The 18,382-nt window shown below is 40.1% G+C and overlaps 1 protein-coding gene across 1 annotated transcript in view; it reads left to right on the forward strand.

The window, feature by feature from the left end:
* ZCCHC7 (zinc finger CCHC-type containing 7) overlaps window positions 1-11,019 on the forward strand; it is a 248,063-nt gene extending 237,044 nt beyond the window's left edge. Inside the window, exons 7-9 of the mRNA XM_068974380.1 lie at window positions 412-507; window positions 7,570-7,687; window positions 9,772-11,019. Of these exons, the coding sequence (XP_068830481.1) occupies window positions 412-507; window positions 7,570-7,687; window positions 9,772-10,211 (654 nt within the window). The 3' untranslated portion in view covers window positions 10,212-11,019. The remainder of the gene's footprint in view (window positions 1-411; window positions 508-7,569; window positions 7,688-9,771) is intronic.
* Window positions 11,020-18,382: the final 7,363 nt, after the last annotated feature.

Raw genomic sequence — 18,382 nt, forward strand, 5'->3', positions numbered from 1 at the left:
CCATAGACAGAGGAGCCTGGCAGGCTATAGTCCATGGGGTCACAAAGAGTCGGACATGACTTAGCGACTAAACCCATCTGTTTATATGTCTGTCACATTCTACTAGGCTTTTATTCTCCTTTATCTGAGATACCTAATACATAACACAGTCACAGTATTGGGCACAACACCGAGTGGAATTGAGAAGTGAGGAGGTTGAGGAAAGCACATGTTGATGTTAAAAATAAAAGAATTGTTATCATGTTACATACTTTAATCACACAGAACCATCTGAATATGGGTTCTCCACACTAAATTGTAGGAGGCAGTGTTTCTAAGGAATCTTTTACCTAAAAAGAGTTCTTTTGGAAAGTATGAGGTTTTAGTTTCCTTCTGACATTCCCTAAATCTTCACAAATATTCATTTTGCAGACCAAACCTGGACCACCCAAAAAGCCAAAGACCCCTTCTGGACAATCAACCTTGGTGTATTGCTACAACTGTGGGCAAGAAGGCCATTATGGACATGTAAGTTTAAGTGGTAATTTGGACATAGAGCATTCTGTTGCTCAGGAGTGGTTGCTGAAAGGTGAACTTGAAAAGAATAATTCTAAACACTTACTTTTTTATATATATAAACTAATATCTTGAGGTAAGACCTAAATATATTTTCAACTGAGTTACTTCTTCCATCCCTACCAGAGAAATAGATCTGACAGAGCATGTTCCTATATTTGTTTTAAATATACATGCAGGTTAGTCTGAAACCAATACAGCTCATAGAATTATTCAGACAAAATATAGTAGTTAATAGGTTTACAATTCTCAGGAATTTCAAGGATTGGTAGTACTTTGACCCAGCTGAATCGTGATTTTAGATTTTCTACATAGTTCTCCACTATCTCTGGTTTCCCCTGGTATTGTGTTCAGTTAAATCTTTACCACTCACATGCAAACCCCAACACTTGCTGGTGGAAGGACAGAGGGGTGCTTCCACCCTACCCTACACATGCTCAGCCAGCCTGCCCACCCCACACATGCCCAGATTCCCTATCCCACCTGCATATTTCCTAACCCTAACTGAAAGGGCCAAACCTGTGTTTATAGATGCTGAGGTGTCAAAGCAGAAGCTTGTTGCTGTAAGGTGGGAGAGAGACTCCTAGCCAGTTACTTCATTAAGTATGAATGAGCAACAGCTCATTGCAGAGATGGGATGCAGTAAGAATTGATTCATAGTCTGGGAATCTTGAGGAAGAGGAAGAAAGGTGGTGACACAGGATATAGAAAATCTGTACAGAGAAATACACTCCCAGTCTCCACATAGGCTTCTAACAGCCTAGAAGCCAAAATAAACTGATATCAAATCAGATCTGATGACAGGAAGTGGAAAGCATACAAAAGTAGGGAGTCCCCAAAATGGCTACAGGTATGAGCAGTAGGATGGAGTGGTATTGCAGATCACATCTTGAGTTCTGACCATGGCATTTCACCAGTGCAAGACCTTGGGTTAGAGCTCTATGATATGGAGAGAGAGAAAAAGTCTGGAGAAGAAAAAGCGTGGGACAGAGTCCATCAACAGATGATGCTTTTCTTCCTTATTGGGACAGTATGACTATGGAGTGAGGGATAGAATATGAAAGCTAGGATGGAATTCTGACCCTTAGTTGTAATTTTTGCTGTACTACTGACAACCATGTGACTTACACTGTGGGTGCTGGGGATGGGTGAATGAGGAGTTAGTGTTTAATGAGGACAGAGTTTCAGTTTAGGAAGATGAAAATGTCAGGAGGTGGATAATGAGAGTTGCACAACAATATGAATGTACTTGTGTGACTGATATAACTTCACTTTGTAGAGCTCACACTGAAAACCTAGTTAGAGAATTTTCAATTTTTTTGGAAGTTATCATCTCCAGATCTTTCTCTGCTGTGTGTTCCTTGTTGCCAAAACTCAGATGTTGCTAATACTGTTTAGTGAACATTTTCACATAAGCAGTCCACTGCCACACAGATCACATAGATGTATCATTTATGCTTGCTTACCTTTTTAAAGCAGAAGGGTATAATTTTAGCATTTATGTTTGTTCAATTAAGGATAAACAATTATAGTTGAACACATACCGCTTGCTAGTCACTCCTGTTAATGGAGATAGGAAATATATTAAAATCATTTGGAATTTATCCCTGAAATCTAGATTTAGATGATTTTTAATTTACAATAAAGCAAATTTGGCAGCCTTATCACTGCCATAGATGAAGAACTCTAGATTATCGACTCTAATGAAGAAGATCAGTGGTGTGGCTAATCCAGAATAGTAGATAAATTATACAGCCAACTATCAATTGTCTGTGCTAATGGAGGGGACCAGCGATGTGGATAATCAAAATATAATTTACATGTAGCTTTGGAAAATGTTTGTAGTACTATAAAGCTCTGTATAGCCACATCAGTCTAGACTGTACAGGATCCAAATAGGAGACTGTGTAGGTAGGTAGTTAAGAGATGTCTGAGGATGCTTTCCCTTCAGTTTCAGAAATTCAGTTGTACAGATGTTAATAAATAGCTTCTTCATGTGAAAGATACTCTAAGGTAAATGTGACTGCTCCCTTCTCTAATTCCACTCTCTCTTTAATTGGGGAGGGAGGGATGATCATAAGCAGCTTGGTATAAGGCAAACTGATAGGAAATGGTGGTCACTGTATAAGGAGACCACTCCAGCAGGATCAGTGGGGTGCTGGGAGTATAAGAGCACTAGTACCTTTTTGTAATTGTGATTTGCTCTTAGGCTTCCAGGCTGGGTTGTGGGTAAAGAATCCACCTGCAGTATAGGAGACATTTGAGATACAAGTTCAATCCCTAGGTTGAGAAGATTCCCTGGAGGAGGAAATGACAACCCACTCCAGTATTCTTGCCTGGGAAATCCCATGGACAGAGGAGCCCGGTAGGCTTCTCATTTGCTCTTTATATTTTATAATTAGAATCTGTCTTAGTCCATTCAGACTGCTATAAACAAGCTATCATAGACAGAGTAGGCTTATAAACCACCGGAATTTATTTTTCACCAAGATGATGGTGCAGAATCAGTGTCTGGTGAGGGCTGCTTCCTCACTTTCTTGCTGTGTCCTCACATGGTAGGAAAGGATAGAGAGCTCTGTGGGAATCTCTTTTATAAGAGTTCCACCCTCGTGATCTAATCACAGTCCCAAAGGGTCTACCTCCTAATGCCATTACTTTGAGGTTTAGATTTCAACACATGAATTGGGTTGAGGGACTGAAGCGACTTAGCAGCAGCAGCAGCATACCAGAATCTTAGGCCTAAATCTTTTATGGATATCCTTTATTCTGGAAACTTGGTGCCACTGTGGATAGAGATTTATAAAAGCGATTCTCTATGTTACCATGTAGGTTTGCCTCATAACTTTCAATACCCAAAAAGAATCAGAAACTCAACAGCAGGTTAAATCTAAACATAGTTGGAAGAAGGAAATTATAATGAACCAAATTACTGAAATAGAAAACGAGATTAAATAGCATCATCAAAACCAAAAGCTGGTTCTTTGAAAACATTTTCTTTTCAAAAGAAGAGAGACAGACTTCTGGAAAAGCTTCTCAAAGAAAAGGAAAAGATACAAATAAACGATGGGTGAAAAATGTAAAATAGCTTGAAATACAGTATAATTTTTAATTATAGGCGAATACTGTATAAACTTCATGAAGTTCAGCATTAGGAACTTCCCTCGCCATCGTGTGGTTAAGACTCTGTGCTTCTACTGCAGGGGGCATAGGTTCAATGCACAGTCAGGGAACTAAGATCCCGCTTGCCACATGGCCAAAATAAAGTTCAATGTTAAATCTGAAAATTCAAATGAAATAAATAACTATGGAAAAATATGAACTAATCAAAATGACTGAAGAAGAACAAACCTACATGAAACAATACCACTAAAAAGATTGAATTAATAATCAAAATTCTTCCTACCAAAATATACCAGAACCAGGTAGGTTTGTAGTCAAGTTTTACCAAACATTTATTCAGATAGATAATCCAAAAGAACGCTACTCAACTTATTTTTTGAAGCTATTATAACCTAAAGCTACTTCAAAATATTTACAGAATGTTACCATTTTTATGAAATCTGAACACTTCAAACTTATAATGTTGTTTATTGGCATATTTATTAATAGTAAATTAATAGTAAAAGTATTAAAGCATGAGAATGGTAGACACCAACTTTAAGACCATGGCGGCTTCTGGAAAGGGAAGGAGATAAATGGGAAGTGGGAAGGACAGTTACTCAGAAGATCTCAATTCTATCAATAATGCCCAGTGGGAAGAGAACTGAATTAACGGTAAATGTTGATTTTATAAAGCTACATGGTTAGGTATAGATTTCTATTACTTTATTTTCTGTACTTTAGTATGTATTTAGAATGATTGCTAGTTCTTTAAATTACAGATTATGTCTCTAAGTGTATGGCTGCCAGCTTGATCAAGTATCTTAGAATTACAACTTGAGTATATCATGACAGAGTTATGATAAATCAGCTAAATTCTATGCAGGTAATTAACATATTTTCTTGCTAAGAGATACAGATAGCTTCTATTATCTTAAAGTAGAGTGTTCCTGTGAAACCTTACCTAAACCAAAGTAGCTATAAAGCAAAGAAGCAGTTACCTTATAATACATCTTTCCAGTGAGTGCAAAACATAAGTGGAGATAAAACACAGATGCTCACAGACACAGTTCAAAGCTATGGTGGCTTGATGCTGAGATGCTGAGTGTAGTTTATGAAGAGGGAGCTTGATGGTGCCACTCTTGCTACTCCCAGTCAGTTCAGTTCAGTCAGTCGTGTCCAACTCTTTGCAACACCATGTCCATCACCAGCTCCCAGAGCTTGCTCAGACTTATGCTTATCGAGTTGGTGATGCCATCCAACCATCTCTTCCCCTGTTGTCCCCTTCTCCTCCTGCCTTCAATCGTTCCCAGCATCAGGGTCTTTTCCAGTGAGTCAGTTCTTCACATCAGGTGGCCAAAATATTGGAGTATCAGCTTCAGCATCAATCCTTCCAATGAATATTCAGGATTGATTTCCTTTAGAATTGACTTATTTGATCTCCTTGCAGTATGAACAGTGTGAAAAAGCTACTCTGGTTACTCACTGTATAATGGTTGCTGCAAAAGATGCTAAAGGCTATTTTCATTTTCACCTTTCCTTATAAAGGTGAAAATCGGCTTCATAGTTCTTTCTGTTAGTGAAAAAAAGTCTTTCATAAAAGTGAATCAGGGTAAAGCGAACTTTTAAAAAGCAGGGGCTACTTGTACATTAACTTTTCTTTAGTACCTAGCTAAGAAGTACTGACAACCTAGACAGCATATTAAAAAGCAGAGACATTACTTTGCCAAAAAAGGTCCGTCTAGTCAAGGCTGTGGTTTTTCCAGTGGTCATGTATGGATGTGAGAGTTGGACTATAAAGAAAGCTGAGCACCGAAGAACTGATGCTTTTGAACTGTGGTGTTGGAGAAGACTCTTGAGAGTCCCTTGGACTGCAAGGAGATCCAACCAGCCCATCCTAAAGGAAATTAGTCCTAAATATTCATTGAAAGGACTCATGTTGAAGCTGAAACTCCAATACTTTGGCCACATGATGCGAAGAACTGACTCATTTGAAAAGACCCTGATGCTGAGAAAGATTGAAAGCGGAAAGAGAAGGGGACAACAGAGGATGAGATGGTTGGATGGCATCAACAACTGACTAGACGTGAGTTTGAGTAAACTCCAGGAGTTGGTAATGGACAGGGAGGCCTGGTGTGCTGCAGTCCAAAGATCTCAAAGAGCTGGACACAACTGAGCAACTCAACTGAAGAAGTACTGAATGTTTATGGTAAATTTTAGGCAACATCACAGAAGACAGAAGTGAAATGTTCCAGAGACCAGCCTTTTTCAAAGAAAAGACATTATTTGGTTTGAAACAAGTTGAATGGATCTTTGTCACAGATCAGGATAAACAAAGCCTACTATATGGGACATGGCTCAGGCCAAGGATGTGGATTTGGGAACTGGCAACCACCAAAAGACCAGAGTAAGGAGAGTGGGGCAGGTGAGAGGAGTGATCTTTTCATGAGTAGGGGAAGCAAAGAGGAGAAAGGTTACCTTCAAAATCATGTAGGAGCACTTTCTAGCTAGGCAAACCCACCACTACCCTCAGTTCAGTTCAGTTCAGTCGCTCAGTCATGTCCAACTCTTTGCGACCCCATGGACTGCAGCACGCCAGGCCTCCCTGTCCATCACCAGCTCCCGGAGTTTACTTAAACTTATGTCCATTGAGTCAGTGATGCCATCCAACCATCTCATCCTCTGTTGTCCCCTTCTCCTGCCTTCAATCTTTCCCAGCATCAGGGTCTTTTCAAATGAGTCAGTTCTTGGCATCAGGTGGCCAATATATTGGAATTTAAGCTTCAGCGTCAGTCCTTCCAATGAATATTCAGGACTGATTTCCTTTAGGATGGCCTGGTTGGATCTCCTTGCAGTCCAAGGGACTCTCAAGAGTCTTCTCCAGCACCACAGTTCAAAAGCATCAGTTCTTCAGCACTCAACTTTCTTTATAGTCCAACTCTCACATCCATACACAACTACTGGAAACACCATAGCTTTGACTAGACGTGCCTTTTTTGGCAAAGTAATGTCTCTGCTTTTTAACATGCTGTCTAGGTTGGTCATAACTTTTCTTCTAAGGAGCAAGCGTCTTTTAATTTCATGGCTGCAGTCACCATCTGCAGTGATTTTGGAGCCCAAAAAAATAAAGTCTGCCACTGTTTCCTCTATTTCCCCATCTATTTGCCATGAAGTGATGGGACCAGATGCCATGATCTTAGTTTTCTGAATCTTGAGGTTTAAGCCAACTTTTTCACTCTCCTCTTCCACTTTCATCAAGAGGCTCTTTAGTTCTTCTTCTCTTTCTGCCATAAGGATGGTGTGATCTGCATATCTATGGTTATAGATATTTCTCCCGGCAGTCTTGATTCCAGCTTGTGCTTCATCCAGCCCAGCATTTCTCACCACCCTGCTTCCCACTATAAGAATCACTGCCCTTGTGAGCAGTGGTGTTGACTTAAAATAAGCTTGCAAAAACCATTTGTGTGGAGGAAAAAGAGCAAAAGTCTAAGAATTTAGCCCCACATGAGAGTGTAAATGTGATGAGAAGAAGGAAAGGAGAAGCACTTGAAGGAAGGCTGTTGGAAGAGACAGAGATGCAAAGGACTGATAAAACATAATTTCAAATGAAACAAACCCTCTAACAGAGGAACAAGGCACTGCTGGGGGAGAATGTTGGCAAGAAAAACTTTAAAAAGATCAAAATGGTTTCATAGGTAAAGAAGTAAAGGAAGAAAACCCAAGCCTGAAAGACTTAGCATGTAAGCACAGTCGAGTGTTTGATCCTCCCAGTGTCCCAGCAAACCACATCCTGCAGCCATAGTGCTTATGAGTGATGCAGGGCTCATTTCTTAATTACGGTGGTCCATAATCTTACCAAATGGTTATCTGAACTGTGTGACCTTATGACATTGTAATTTCAAATACAATTTGCAGGAATGCTCAGAAAGACGAATGTTTAACCAGACCTTTCCAACATCTCCATTCATCTATTACTATGATGACAAATACGAAATCCGGGAGAGAGATCAGAGAATAAAACGAAAAGTGAAAGGTATGTTACTAGACTTTTTCCTAAATCACCTTTGCAATAGTTCCTAAATTTCTTTCTTTCTTTCTTTCTTTTTTTTTTTGTGTGTGCTGTCTTTGCAAACTGCTTTGTGGGCCTTTGGTTAGCACAGAAAATGTTTTTAATAATTACTGTAGAAACTGGAACTTTCTTGATCTACAGAAGTCAAGCATCCACTTCAAAAATCCTGCTTTATAATCTGTTCACAATGAACATTTTTCTCACACTGTGATTATTTTAGAAAATGTCCAGAAAAACACTTCTGTCCATTTATGCATGCAGAATTTTTAAAGGCTCCTTTGAGATTTTTCTTTTCAACAAGTAATTATGTTTTCCCTCTAGTATTTTTCAAGCAAGGAAAAAGCTTTCTCTGCTCGGTGATTCCTGGAGCTTCCCTGAAGAAGTCATTGGCCACCATTATGAGCAGAGCTCCAGATCCACAGTTACCCTCCATTTCTTATTTGCCATTGCTAACACAATGCTCTTTCTCACCAAATTGTTTTATAATTTATATCTATTCTCTCTGCCTCTCTTCTTTCTTGCTATATACTTCAAGATGGTTTACAAAGTTACTTTTTTTGCCTTCAGGACCAAATAGTTCTGTATTTTTCATGTTTGCTCATACATTGTTGACCCTTGGCCTTTTCATTATTCTTTTCCTGACTGGCTCTGAGTTCAGATCCTTTCAAAATGAGGACACTAATTCTGGAGAAAAGTAGATGAATCACTTCAACTTCTGCATATTTTGCATATTTTATTTTGTATAAAGTTTATCTCAACTATATGTAGAGAAATTACAGTATAAGAAGATAATGATTAGCAGCTGAATTTTAAAAGATTACAAAGAAATGCACCAAAATGTCATCTCTGAATTAAAGGGTTGTGTGTGCTTTCTCTTTTATTTTCTTTATACTTTTTCTGTATTTCCCATCTTTGAGTTATTGACAACTCTGTGGTACAGATCCACTTTGAGGCTCGCCATAGTGGACTTTGTGTTTTATACTGGTCTATAAGTAATTTGGAGACAGCAATGGTGCCCCACTCCAGTACTATTGCCTGGAAAATCCATGGATGGAGGAGCCTGGTAGGCTGCAGTCCATGGGGTCACTAAGAGTCGGACATGACTTCACTTTCACTTTTCACCTCCATGCATTGGAGAAGGAAATGGCAACCCACTCCAGTGTTCTTGCCTGGAGAATCTCAGGGATGGGGGAGCCTGGTAGGCTGCTGTCTGTGGGGTCGCACAGAGTCGGAGCAGCAGCTATAAGTAATTACTTATTTTTGCTTTGTATTCTAGAATTCATTTTTGTTCCCTAAATATACTACTTCATACTCTACCTCATTTTTTTTGTTGGTGAATTCTGTAATCTTTCAAGGTTCTGTTGACGTAATTTTTCATCCCTCACTGTACCCTCACCTCCCACTTATCCCTTCAGAATCACTACATCAGATATTTGCAGTAAGAGTGCCAAGTCCTGACAAAACATAACGTCAGATCTGGCACTTAAACCTCTTGGATATACAAGTGGATGCACATGTGCACATTCAGTCTCCAAGCTAGGGATCTTTACTCTGAGGAATAATCTGCTGTCCACTGTGGCATTCACCTGTAAGTACTGTGGCCAGACTTTATCTTCAGAGGATAGTTGAAATGTCTTATGAAACTCTCAGAAAGCCATTTTCTACATCTTGCTTCACCTTATCAAGGACTCTATCACTGCAGGAACTTGAGTTGGTCAGACATGACTTTTCTTCACAAAGTTAAAATGATTACTTCTCTCACTGATCCCTGTCTCCATTGTTTAACCTAGTTAGTTATACTGTGTTGAACAAAATAAATATCATTGGCTATCTGGATGTTTTTCATGTTTGGAAATATAGAACTATAACCACAGGGTTTTTAGTGAGTGAGTTTAACCTTAGTAAGGGCTCTTTAGAATGTCATATCATTAATGCATTTAAGTATCTGGCTTTCCTCTCTGCTGAGTTTTTTACAGACCAGTGAAAGCTCTGAATATGCTATGCCAGTTTAACTGCTGAATATGCAGAAATACTTTGATGTTTTCCAGAACTCCAGAAAAATGGGGATTTTCCAAGAAAGTTCAAGAGGCCTCATATGGAAGCAGCAGATAAGAGGCCCCGTGATATAAGAACAAGCCATGCCTCATGGAAAAACAACAGGTGGCCTCAAGAAAAGAAAGAAACCCAAAAAGAAACCATGAGCAGGAACATGAGAGAACGTGAGAAGCACAGAAAGGCTGCCAGGTGTCATGAAGACAATGAGGACTTCCCCAGGGGCCCCAAAGTCCACTCTACTCCTGGCACTTCCAAAACCCAGAAGCCTCACAAGCCCTTTCACCACTCGTCACATTACCTCAAGCCGAGAGAAGACAGGCTATCCAAAGAGGGCAAGCGGGGCAAGCATAAGAAAAAGGAGAGCTGCTTGGAGGAGGATAGCAATGATAATTTGTTTCTCATTAAGCAGAGGAAAAAAAAGTCTAAGCTGTGAGTCAGCTTCTGATTGGGCTTCCCAGTGTTTGTCTGTTCTTCATGTCTACAACATCCTGTCCATATTTTTATTAACTGTGATTAAATAAAACGAGATTTTTGTTTCTGTACTCTCAGCCATATCTAGAGCTATTGAACAAACTCCTTGAAGATCTCAGTTCTATGTTCAGCAGGTTCCTAGGTAAGAAAACAGATAAACCTGGACTTCCCCTGTTACCAGACATCATTTTTATTCACTCAGTATCCTAGGGATAAGAAAACTTAATCTTTTCACAAAAAAGTTTTTGAAATATTTGGAAAAAAATAAAAACTCATTAAATGTAATTCATCTGCAGTGTATGAAAATTAAGTCCTTATAAGGAGAAATTAGCACTAATATGGAAAATCCATCCCTTTTTTTAGCATTCCTTTTAATATTGGAAAGGATAATAATTATATATCTAAATCTGGCTTTTCTTGCTTCTGAAGCTGGTATCAGAATCTTACTTTGATCAGAGCATCACAGGCTGGAAATGAAGATGTCCTCCTTGAAAGCCCTGGAGAGATGGGGAATTGGATTTTATAACAGAAGTAAGGAATCCATCCAGAATAAAGGTTGAGAGACAGATTTCCTGAACCAAGTGAAAAGAGTCATCAAAAATTTTGACATAATTGCAGTGAAATTGTTTTTTACTATTTTTATACCATACCTGAGGAATACTGTCCCTCAGATATTTAAGATGAATGTTACCCAACTTAAAAAATTGTTTTCTTCTCTTGGGTTTTTTAACTACCACAGAGTTATACAGAAGTTTTTGTATTTGTGACCTTTTGTACTTACAGAGCCTAATGTTAGAATAAGAAAAATAAAATGTCTGAAATGTATATTTGTCTACTATATAAAAAGACAATGAGAGTTTGAGTGACAAAGGGGATACTTGGGTTGGACAAATGACTGAAGTTATAGAATCTCTATAAACTGGGGTCAAATGCCCTTACTTCCTGAGCACTAGGTCTATGCCAGAATAAAATGAGATGGAGAAACATGTTCCTCCATGGTCTCCAACAACTGGAGTCTTAAATTTGTGGTTCCCTCTTAGGAGCCATGTGTCTGATAGCATCAGCTCTCTTTTGAGGGGAAGGGAGAGTCTCTGCTCTGGAATCAGACTAAAGTCTTTAGTCCATCACCTCCCCTTTGGCTGCCTAGCTTTCAGCTAAGTGTCAGCATCCGTTACGTGTTGGTGCTTGGCTTCCTAACATCTACTGGGATTGTTTTACTTGTTTTGACCCTAAGGTAAGTGGACAGTCTTTTTAATAACCCTGCTAAAAGTGGCAGCCATAAAAAACGACTTCATTGCATGCTGAGCCTTGAACTAATCGGCATTGTTTCTCAGTAGGACTTGGGACAAGCATGGTTTATTATTGACATGATGTGACTAGCATTCCTGCATATCTGAGGACCTCTAATTTCAGGACAGAAATGGGATTGCCTTTCATACTCAGAAAACTGGAGGCAGGAAGAAAGGAAGCACTTTTCTGTTTGTTTCTGAACATTATCTTACTTTTCCTCCCCAATTTTTTTTTTAACATTTTGTTCAGGCATTTAATTTGCCCTTGAGGTCCATGTTTTTAGATGAAGTTAGGAAACACAGCTGCATTTCTTCACTTTGGGGCAGTAGGGAATGGTAAGGAAAGAGCAGAAACATAAGACGAGCTTTTGCTGTATTTCCTCTTTGTTAGCCTTGTCACCTGGCTCTTATACCAAGTGTTTGGTTAAAGTCAGTAAGTCTACTAACATGCTAACTTTCCATACAAGAATAAGGAGTTTACCAATCTGACAATGAAGTAAGATTTTAAATGGATAAATGTGATTAAGAGAAAAGCAAATGTCCCGAACAGTAAGGATCCACATAGTTGCTAAGATTTTGTGTGTGTGTGTGTGTGTGTGTGTGTGTGCGTGCGTGTGTGCGCGTGCGCGCGCGCATGTGCATGCATGTGTCCACGCAGTTGCTCAGTTGTGTCCAACTCTTCATGGCTCCGTGGACTTTAGCCTACCAGGCTCCTCTGTCCCTGGAATTTTCCAGTCCAGAATACTGGAGCAGCTTGCCATTTCCTACTCCAGGGGATCTTCCTGACCCAAGAGTTAAACCTTGGTCTCTTGCACTGGCAGGCAGATTCTTTACTACTGCATCACCTGGGCTTCCTAGTATATAGTTATACCATACTTTATTTAATCATTCCTCTGTTGTTGAAGTTTTTGGTTGCTTCTGATTTTCATTATTTTTTTTTTAATTTCTCACGTTGTATCTTCTCCAATTATTCCATCTAAAACCAAATTTATGGGTCAAAGAACATGCATATATTTCATGCAGGTTTTAGTACATGTTGGAAATTATATTCCTAGCAGTATATGAGAATGTTCATCTCCTCATTCCCACAATAACATGGAATATTTTCATTCCTTTTTCTCTTTGCCACTCTGATGGGCAAAGAAACATTATTTGTTAGTGCTGCGGTGAAAAAATTGATGTGGGCTGTGTTTATTGAAGGAGAGACAGGGTTAACAGTGTATCAACAACCTGTTAAAAGATACAGAAGCAGCTCCTCATAGGAAACAACTGAAAAATCTCTGACAACAAAAGATTGCATATGAAATAGTAGAACCTTTCATTCCTTCATTGCTGTCTTGATCCCTTGATCTTATCATTTTTGGTTTTCACGGTTTAGAAGGTGCTGCTGGCATCTAGTGAGTAGAGGCCAGGAATGTTGCTAAAATGCTACAGTGCACAAGATGGTCTCCTGCAACAGAAAGTTGAGCAGCCCAAAATGTCAGTAGTGCTGAGGTTGAGAAACCCTAATTAAACCCCCAACACATTTCTCAAAAGGAATTCTCACCAGAAGGAGTCAGTGTAGGTTGCCTTCCACATCTTATAAAGCTTATATTAATATTATATTAATATTTTCATCAGACTGGTGTTTGAGAGTTTGATGGGACATGTCCTGCTCATCTGAAGTAAGGGCCACTAGGTTCATGGCATGAATGTCTATAGACCATGTGGACCCCTTTGAGGAAGGACAAGGCCATTGGCAACTCAGCCAGCTTAGAGGAATTACCAGCATAACCAGAAAACATGGATGCAAATTTTAGAGCACCAGGCTAGGGTGTTAGCTCTGTCAAGAGAACAGTGGTGTGAGAACAAAGGGAGTCAGCTGAGGCAGGGGGCGGTGCAGTGAGGAGGGTTGGGCGACTATCTAGCGGGACACCTGATTGGTTAAGAACATCAGTAGGTTGTAGATGCCATCACCAGGACCCTAATCCAGCACAGGCACTTAGGGTTTGGGCTTATCAGCATGGCAGAGAAGTACCAACCTTTGGAAGACAGGCAGTGCATACCATGCAAAGAATCACTTCACATGATGAAACCATTTCAGAGTTGCTCTATCCAGAGGAAAGTCTCTGGTGCATTTAATGTATATCTAACTTACATTCTACTACCATCCTAACAATTGTGAAATAAATGAGTTTTTCAAGTGATTTACTAGAAGTATTTCCAATAAAACCCAGTGAGAGAGTGGGGAAGTGGGACAGAGAAGAGAACGTATCCAAACTGGATGCCTTATCAAGTCAGGGTCCCACAGAAGGCAGCTCTTAGACTCCCAGAGGAGTGCTAGAGACAGCATGGGCCACCTCAAAGTCTCCCTGATCAGGGCTAAAGGAGTATGTGTTCCTGTATCATTTTTTGTTTCATGTTAAATAAATCAGTCATTGTTTAAGAGCTGCTTCAGGAGCCTTTTTCAGTCAACTCTGGCTTTCTGTGCACCCAGGCAAAGTGGGTTTGGGCAGTGAGAAGACAGCCCCCTGACAGTGACACGGGGATATGAAAGAAACACATCACCTGCTACAACCATGAACTCAGAAGTCCTTCCCACTAAATGCTTGGCAGTCATACTGCCAAAATGTGGGTGTTTTTTTTAATGCAAAAAAAACAAACTTCATTTTGATGAACTGTATGTAATCATTTTTTCAGACTTTTATCAGCTTATTGTATTCATATAACAGTGTAACATGAAAGAGTCCAAAATACCAAATTTATTGCAGCGTATATCATAGCCATTATCAAAAGTTCCAGGGAGTTCTACTTCCAACCAAGACTGGAGTAACGGACCAGATTTACCATCCATCCTGACACAGTAAAATATGTGAAGCAGTTTTCAAGACATTAAACATAGACAAAGAAGGACAGGGAACTTTCGAGAGAGGACCCCTGACTGCCCCAGCAGACTGCTAAAAGCATTTTCCAATTGTGGAGGGGAACCTAGGAAGGGCCTCATTAAGAAAACAGCTGGGATCCTAGAAAAGCCAAAGTGTCTAGTCTGCAGATTGGATTCCCAGAAAGGAGAGAGCCAAATAGCCCAGAGATCTACCTGCAGAGGGTTCCAGCTAAGTACTGGTTGGTGCATATGTGTGAGGAAGCTGCCGGAAAGGATTAGAGGGAACTGTTTGTGGAGCTCACGGAGGGCCAAGAATAGTGTCTGTCCTCACCAGAGTGGAACACTTCATAGTTCATGCAGCATTGACTACAATACTCAGAAGAGTGTTTGCCTTGATAATGGGGGGAAATTAGTCCTGGTCTAAACCTCTCTGGTTCTAACTAGCTTAAAACCAAGACATGAAAGAGCCAAAGTGTTTCCAAATAACCCGTTCTAAGAACAAAACTCAAGATCATTTATAGGAATACAAAAATATGCAGCACCCAATAAGGTCAGGTTGTCAATGGAATACTACCAAAAGTGCAAATTAATCTATAGGAGCAGAAGATCCATGGTGGCTTGCAGGTGGGGATGGTTGGGTAGGGTAGGAAAATTAGGAAGGGGCCGGCACAAGGAGACCTGGGGATGGTGAATACCTTCATTATCTTGATTGTGGGGATGGTTTCACAGATGTGTGTATGTGTGTGTGTGTGTGTGTGTGTGTGTGTGTGTGTAAAAAGTCAATTTCATTCATAATTTACTGGAAACATTTTGATGTTTTTTTTCGCTGAGTTGGGAATATTCTGGAAAAGAGAGGGCAAGACCAAGGATCAATAGTCCAAGGGCCATCCTCAGAGGTTTTTTGTTTTTTAATTATTTATTTATTTGGCTGTACTGGGTCTTAGTTACAGCACATAGGATCTTCATCGCTGCATGCAGGATCTTTAGTTGTAGCATGCAGACTCATAGTTGTGGCATGTGGGACTAGTTCCTTGACCAGGTATTGACCCCAGGCCACCTGCATTGGCAGTGCAGAGTCTTAGCCCCTGGATCACCAGGGAAGACACCATCCTCAGTTTTGTTCCCTGCTTTGCCCATGGCAGGCCAAGAAGAAGACTGATCACAAAACAAGTGTCTAAATTTTGGGATCTGGGGGAGGGCAGTAGCTGACCTCTCAGGCCCAAGTGGTAGGAAATGTGTCTTAAGAGGCATGCTGTGAAAATCTGCACCACCATTGGGGGACCTTGGCCCACAGGTTGGTGTCTGACTTCGTGGCTTAACATTCAAAGCTTTCCCAGTTCGTCTTTTGCCTCCTTCACCCTTCCAAACCCATTGGATAAATGACTAGTCCCTGAACAAGTCATGTTTTACCTATGCTGTTGCCTCCTTCCAGAATATCCTATTCCACTTTTATGAACACCCCAGACAATGTTAATCCTTCTCTCTTTGGTATTTCTGTTTGAGTTATTTAGTCAACGGATCTTCACCGTGAATCCTTTTGTGCCAGGTAGTAGTATTGCTTAAGGTTGACTTTACTAAGAAATCTCAAGGCTCAAAGACTTAAGCAATTAAAAAGCAAACACAAAAATTACTGTCATACATGTGAGGAGTGCAAGGACGAATATGGATCACGCTGTCAAAAAGAGTCAAGGAGATGGCAGGACCTCTCTTGCCCAAGACTTCCACTGGGTCTTCATAACAGAATGCAAAATTTCCAGGATAACAATAGGAAAGAGCCCTTCAGGAAGAAGGAATCTGTAGATATGAAACAACAAGGCTGTTTGCCCACCCTCATTTCCTGGGGCCCAAACTAGATGACATGAAGCTGTAGAATTTGTTCTTTCACAGTTCTGGAGGCCAGAAGTCTAACATCAAAATGTCAACATAAATTTCTTTTTTAAATGTTTTTAAAATTGAAGTATAATTGATTTACAATACTATATTAGTTTCTGGCATACAACATAGTGATTCAAAATTTTTATAGATTGTACTCCATTTAAAGTTACAAGAAAAGATTATATGCTCAGTCGTGTCCAACTTTTTGCAGCCTTGTGATCTGTAGCCCGCCAAACTCCTCTGTCCATGAAATTTTCCAGTCAAGAATACTGGAGTGGGTTGCCATTTCCTACTCCAGGGGCCCTTCCTGGCCCAGGGATAGAACTCATGACTCTAGCATCTGCTGCATTGGCAGGCAGATTCTTTACCACTAGCACTACCTGGGAAGCCCACAGAAAGTTGTTATAAAGCATTGGCTGTATTCCCTGTGCTGTACAGGATATCCTTGTAACTTCTTTATTTCATGCATAGTAGTTTGCACCTCTTAATTCCTCTACCTCTATTGTGCCCCTCCGGCTTCCCTCTCCCCACTGGTAGCCCTAGTTTGTTCTCTCTATGAGTCTGCTCCTTTTTCGTTATATTCACTAGTTTGTTGTATTTTTCAGATTTCACATGTAAATGATATCATTTGGTATTTGTCTTTCTCTGACTTATTTCACTTAGCATAGTGCACTCCAGGTTCATCCATGTTGCTGCAAATGGCAAAATTTCATTCTTTTTAAATGACTGAGTACTGTACCACATCTTTATCCATTCACCTGTTGATGGACACCTAGGTTACTTTCAAATCTTGGCTATTGGGAATAATGCTGCTATGAACTTCAAAGTGCATGTATCTTTTTGAGTTAGCATTTTCATTTTCCTGGATATATACCCAGGAGTAGAACTGCTGGATCATGTGGTAATTCTTTTTTTTTTTTTTTAGGAACTTCCACAGTGTTTTCCATCATGGCTGCCCTAAGTTACATTCCCACCAACAGTGTACAAAGGCTCCCTTTTTTCCACATCCTTGCCAAAGTTTTTTTATTTGTAATCTTTTTAATGATAGCCATTCTGACAGGTGTGAGGTGATATCTCATTGTGGTTTTTAAATTTATATTTCTCTGATGACTAGTAATGTTGAACATCTTTTACTGTGTGTGTTAACTATCTATAGGTCTTCTTTGGAAAACTGCCTATTGAGGTCGTCTACCCATTTTTAAATTGGGTTGACTCTTTTATATTGCTTTGTATGAGCTGTTTATATATTTTGGATATTAACCCCTTATTGGTGATGCCACTATATAAGTGCCATGATAGTTGGTTAAACACCACACTCGTGGTCCTTTTTAGGAATATTTGGGTATCCATCCCTTGATAATGAATGTAAGCCCTCCAGTTTCAGTGTGAGTTGTGTTCCCTCACAGCACCTTTTTGAGCATACAGTTAGCATTAAGTGCTTATAACTGGCTATTCTATGGCAGTGTCATGGAGATGGGGCTATATTTTTAGCTTTCACACAATAGTTCAATACCCAAATCCACACATAAGGAGTAGAAGTCACAAAAGAAAGTAAGAGCACAGTTCCCATAGCAAGGCAGATGGGAACCCATGAAGAACTCAGAATTCACACCCCAACCCATGCCCTGGTCAGGCGTGGCCCACACTGGACCTCCACACTGGGTCATCCAGCCAACTCAATAAACACGTCTTGAGTATCTTACCTGAGCCAGGTTCTGTACTGACATCAAGAGCTACCCTACCCTTGAGGAGCTCTAATTTTCTCTAGTGGATGAGACAGATTCAAACTCCATTCAGTTCTACCACAGGTATTTATAGAATACCTACTCTGAAGTCATGGCACAGTGATGAGCCAGGTAAATAAGATCCATGCCCTCACGGGGCTCATAGCTCATAGGAAAGATAGACTCTGTGCGAGTGAGTTGAGTGCTACAAAGTGTTCCTGGTGTAGAGTAGGGGCTCAAACATATGTTGATAAAAGACTATGTCTTCTTTATCCTCTTTCAGAGGGTCCTGAGAGACGAGGACATAGGTTTCAGTAAATGAATGTACCTCACTGCTCCCTAATACCATCCTGTGCCTGAGAGAATACCAAAATAGGGACAA

The sequence above is a fragment of the Capricornis sumatraensis genome, chromosome 6, assembly GCF_032405125.1.
Source record: "Capricornis sumatraensis isolate serow.1 chromosome 6, serow.2, whole genome shotgun sequence".
In the NCBI taxonomy this organism is placed as follows: Eukaryota; Metazoa; Chordata; class Mammalia; order Artiodactyla; family Bovidae; genus Capricornis; species Capricornis sumatraensis.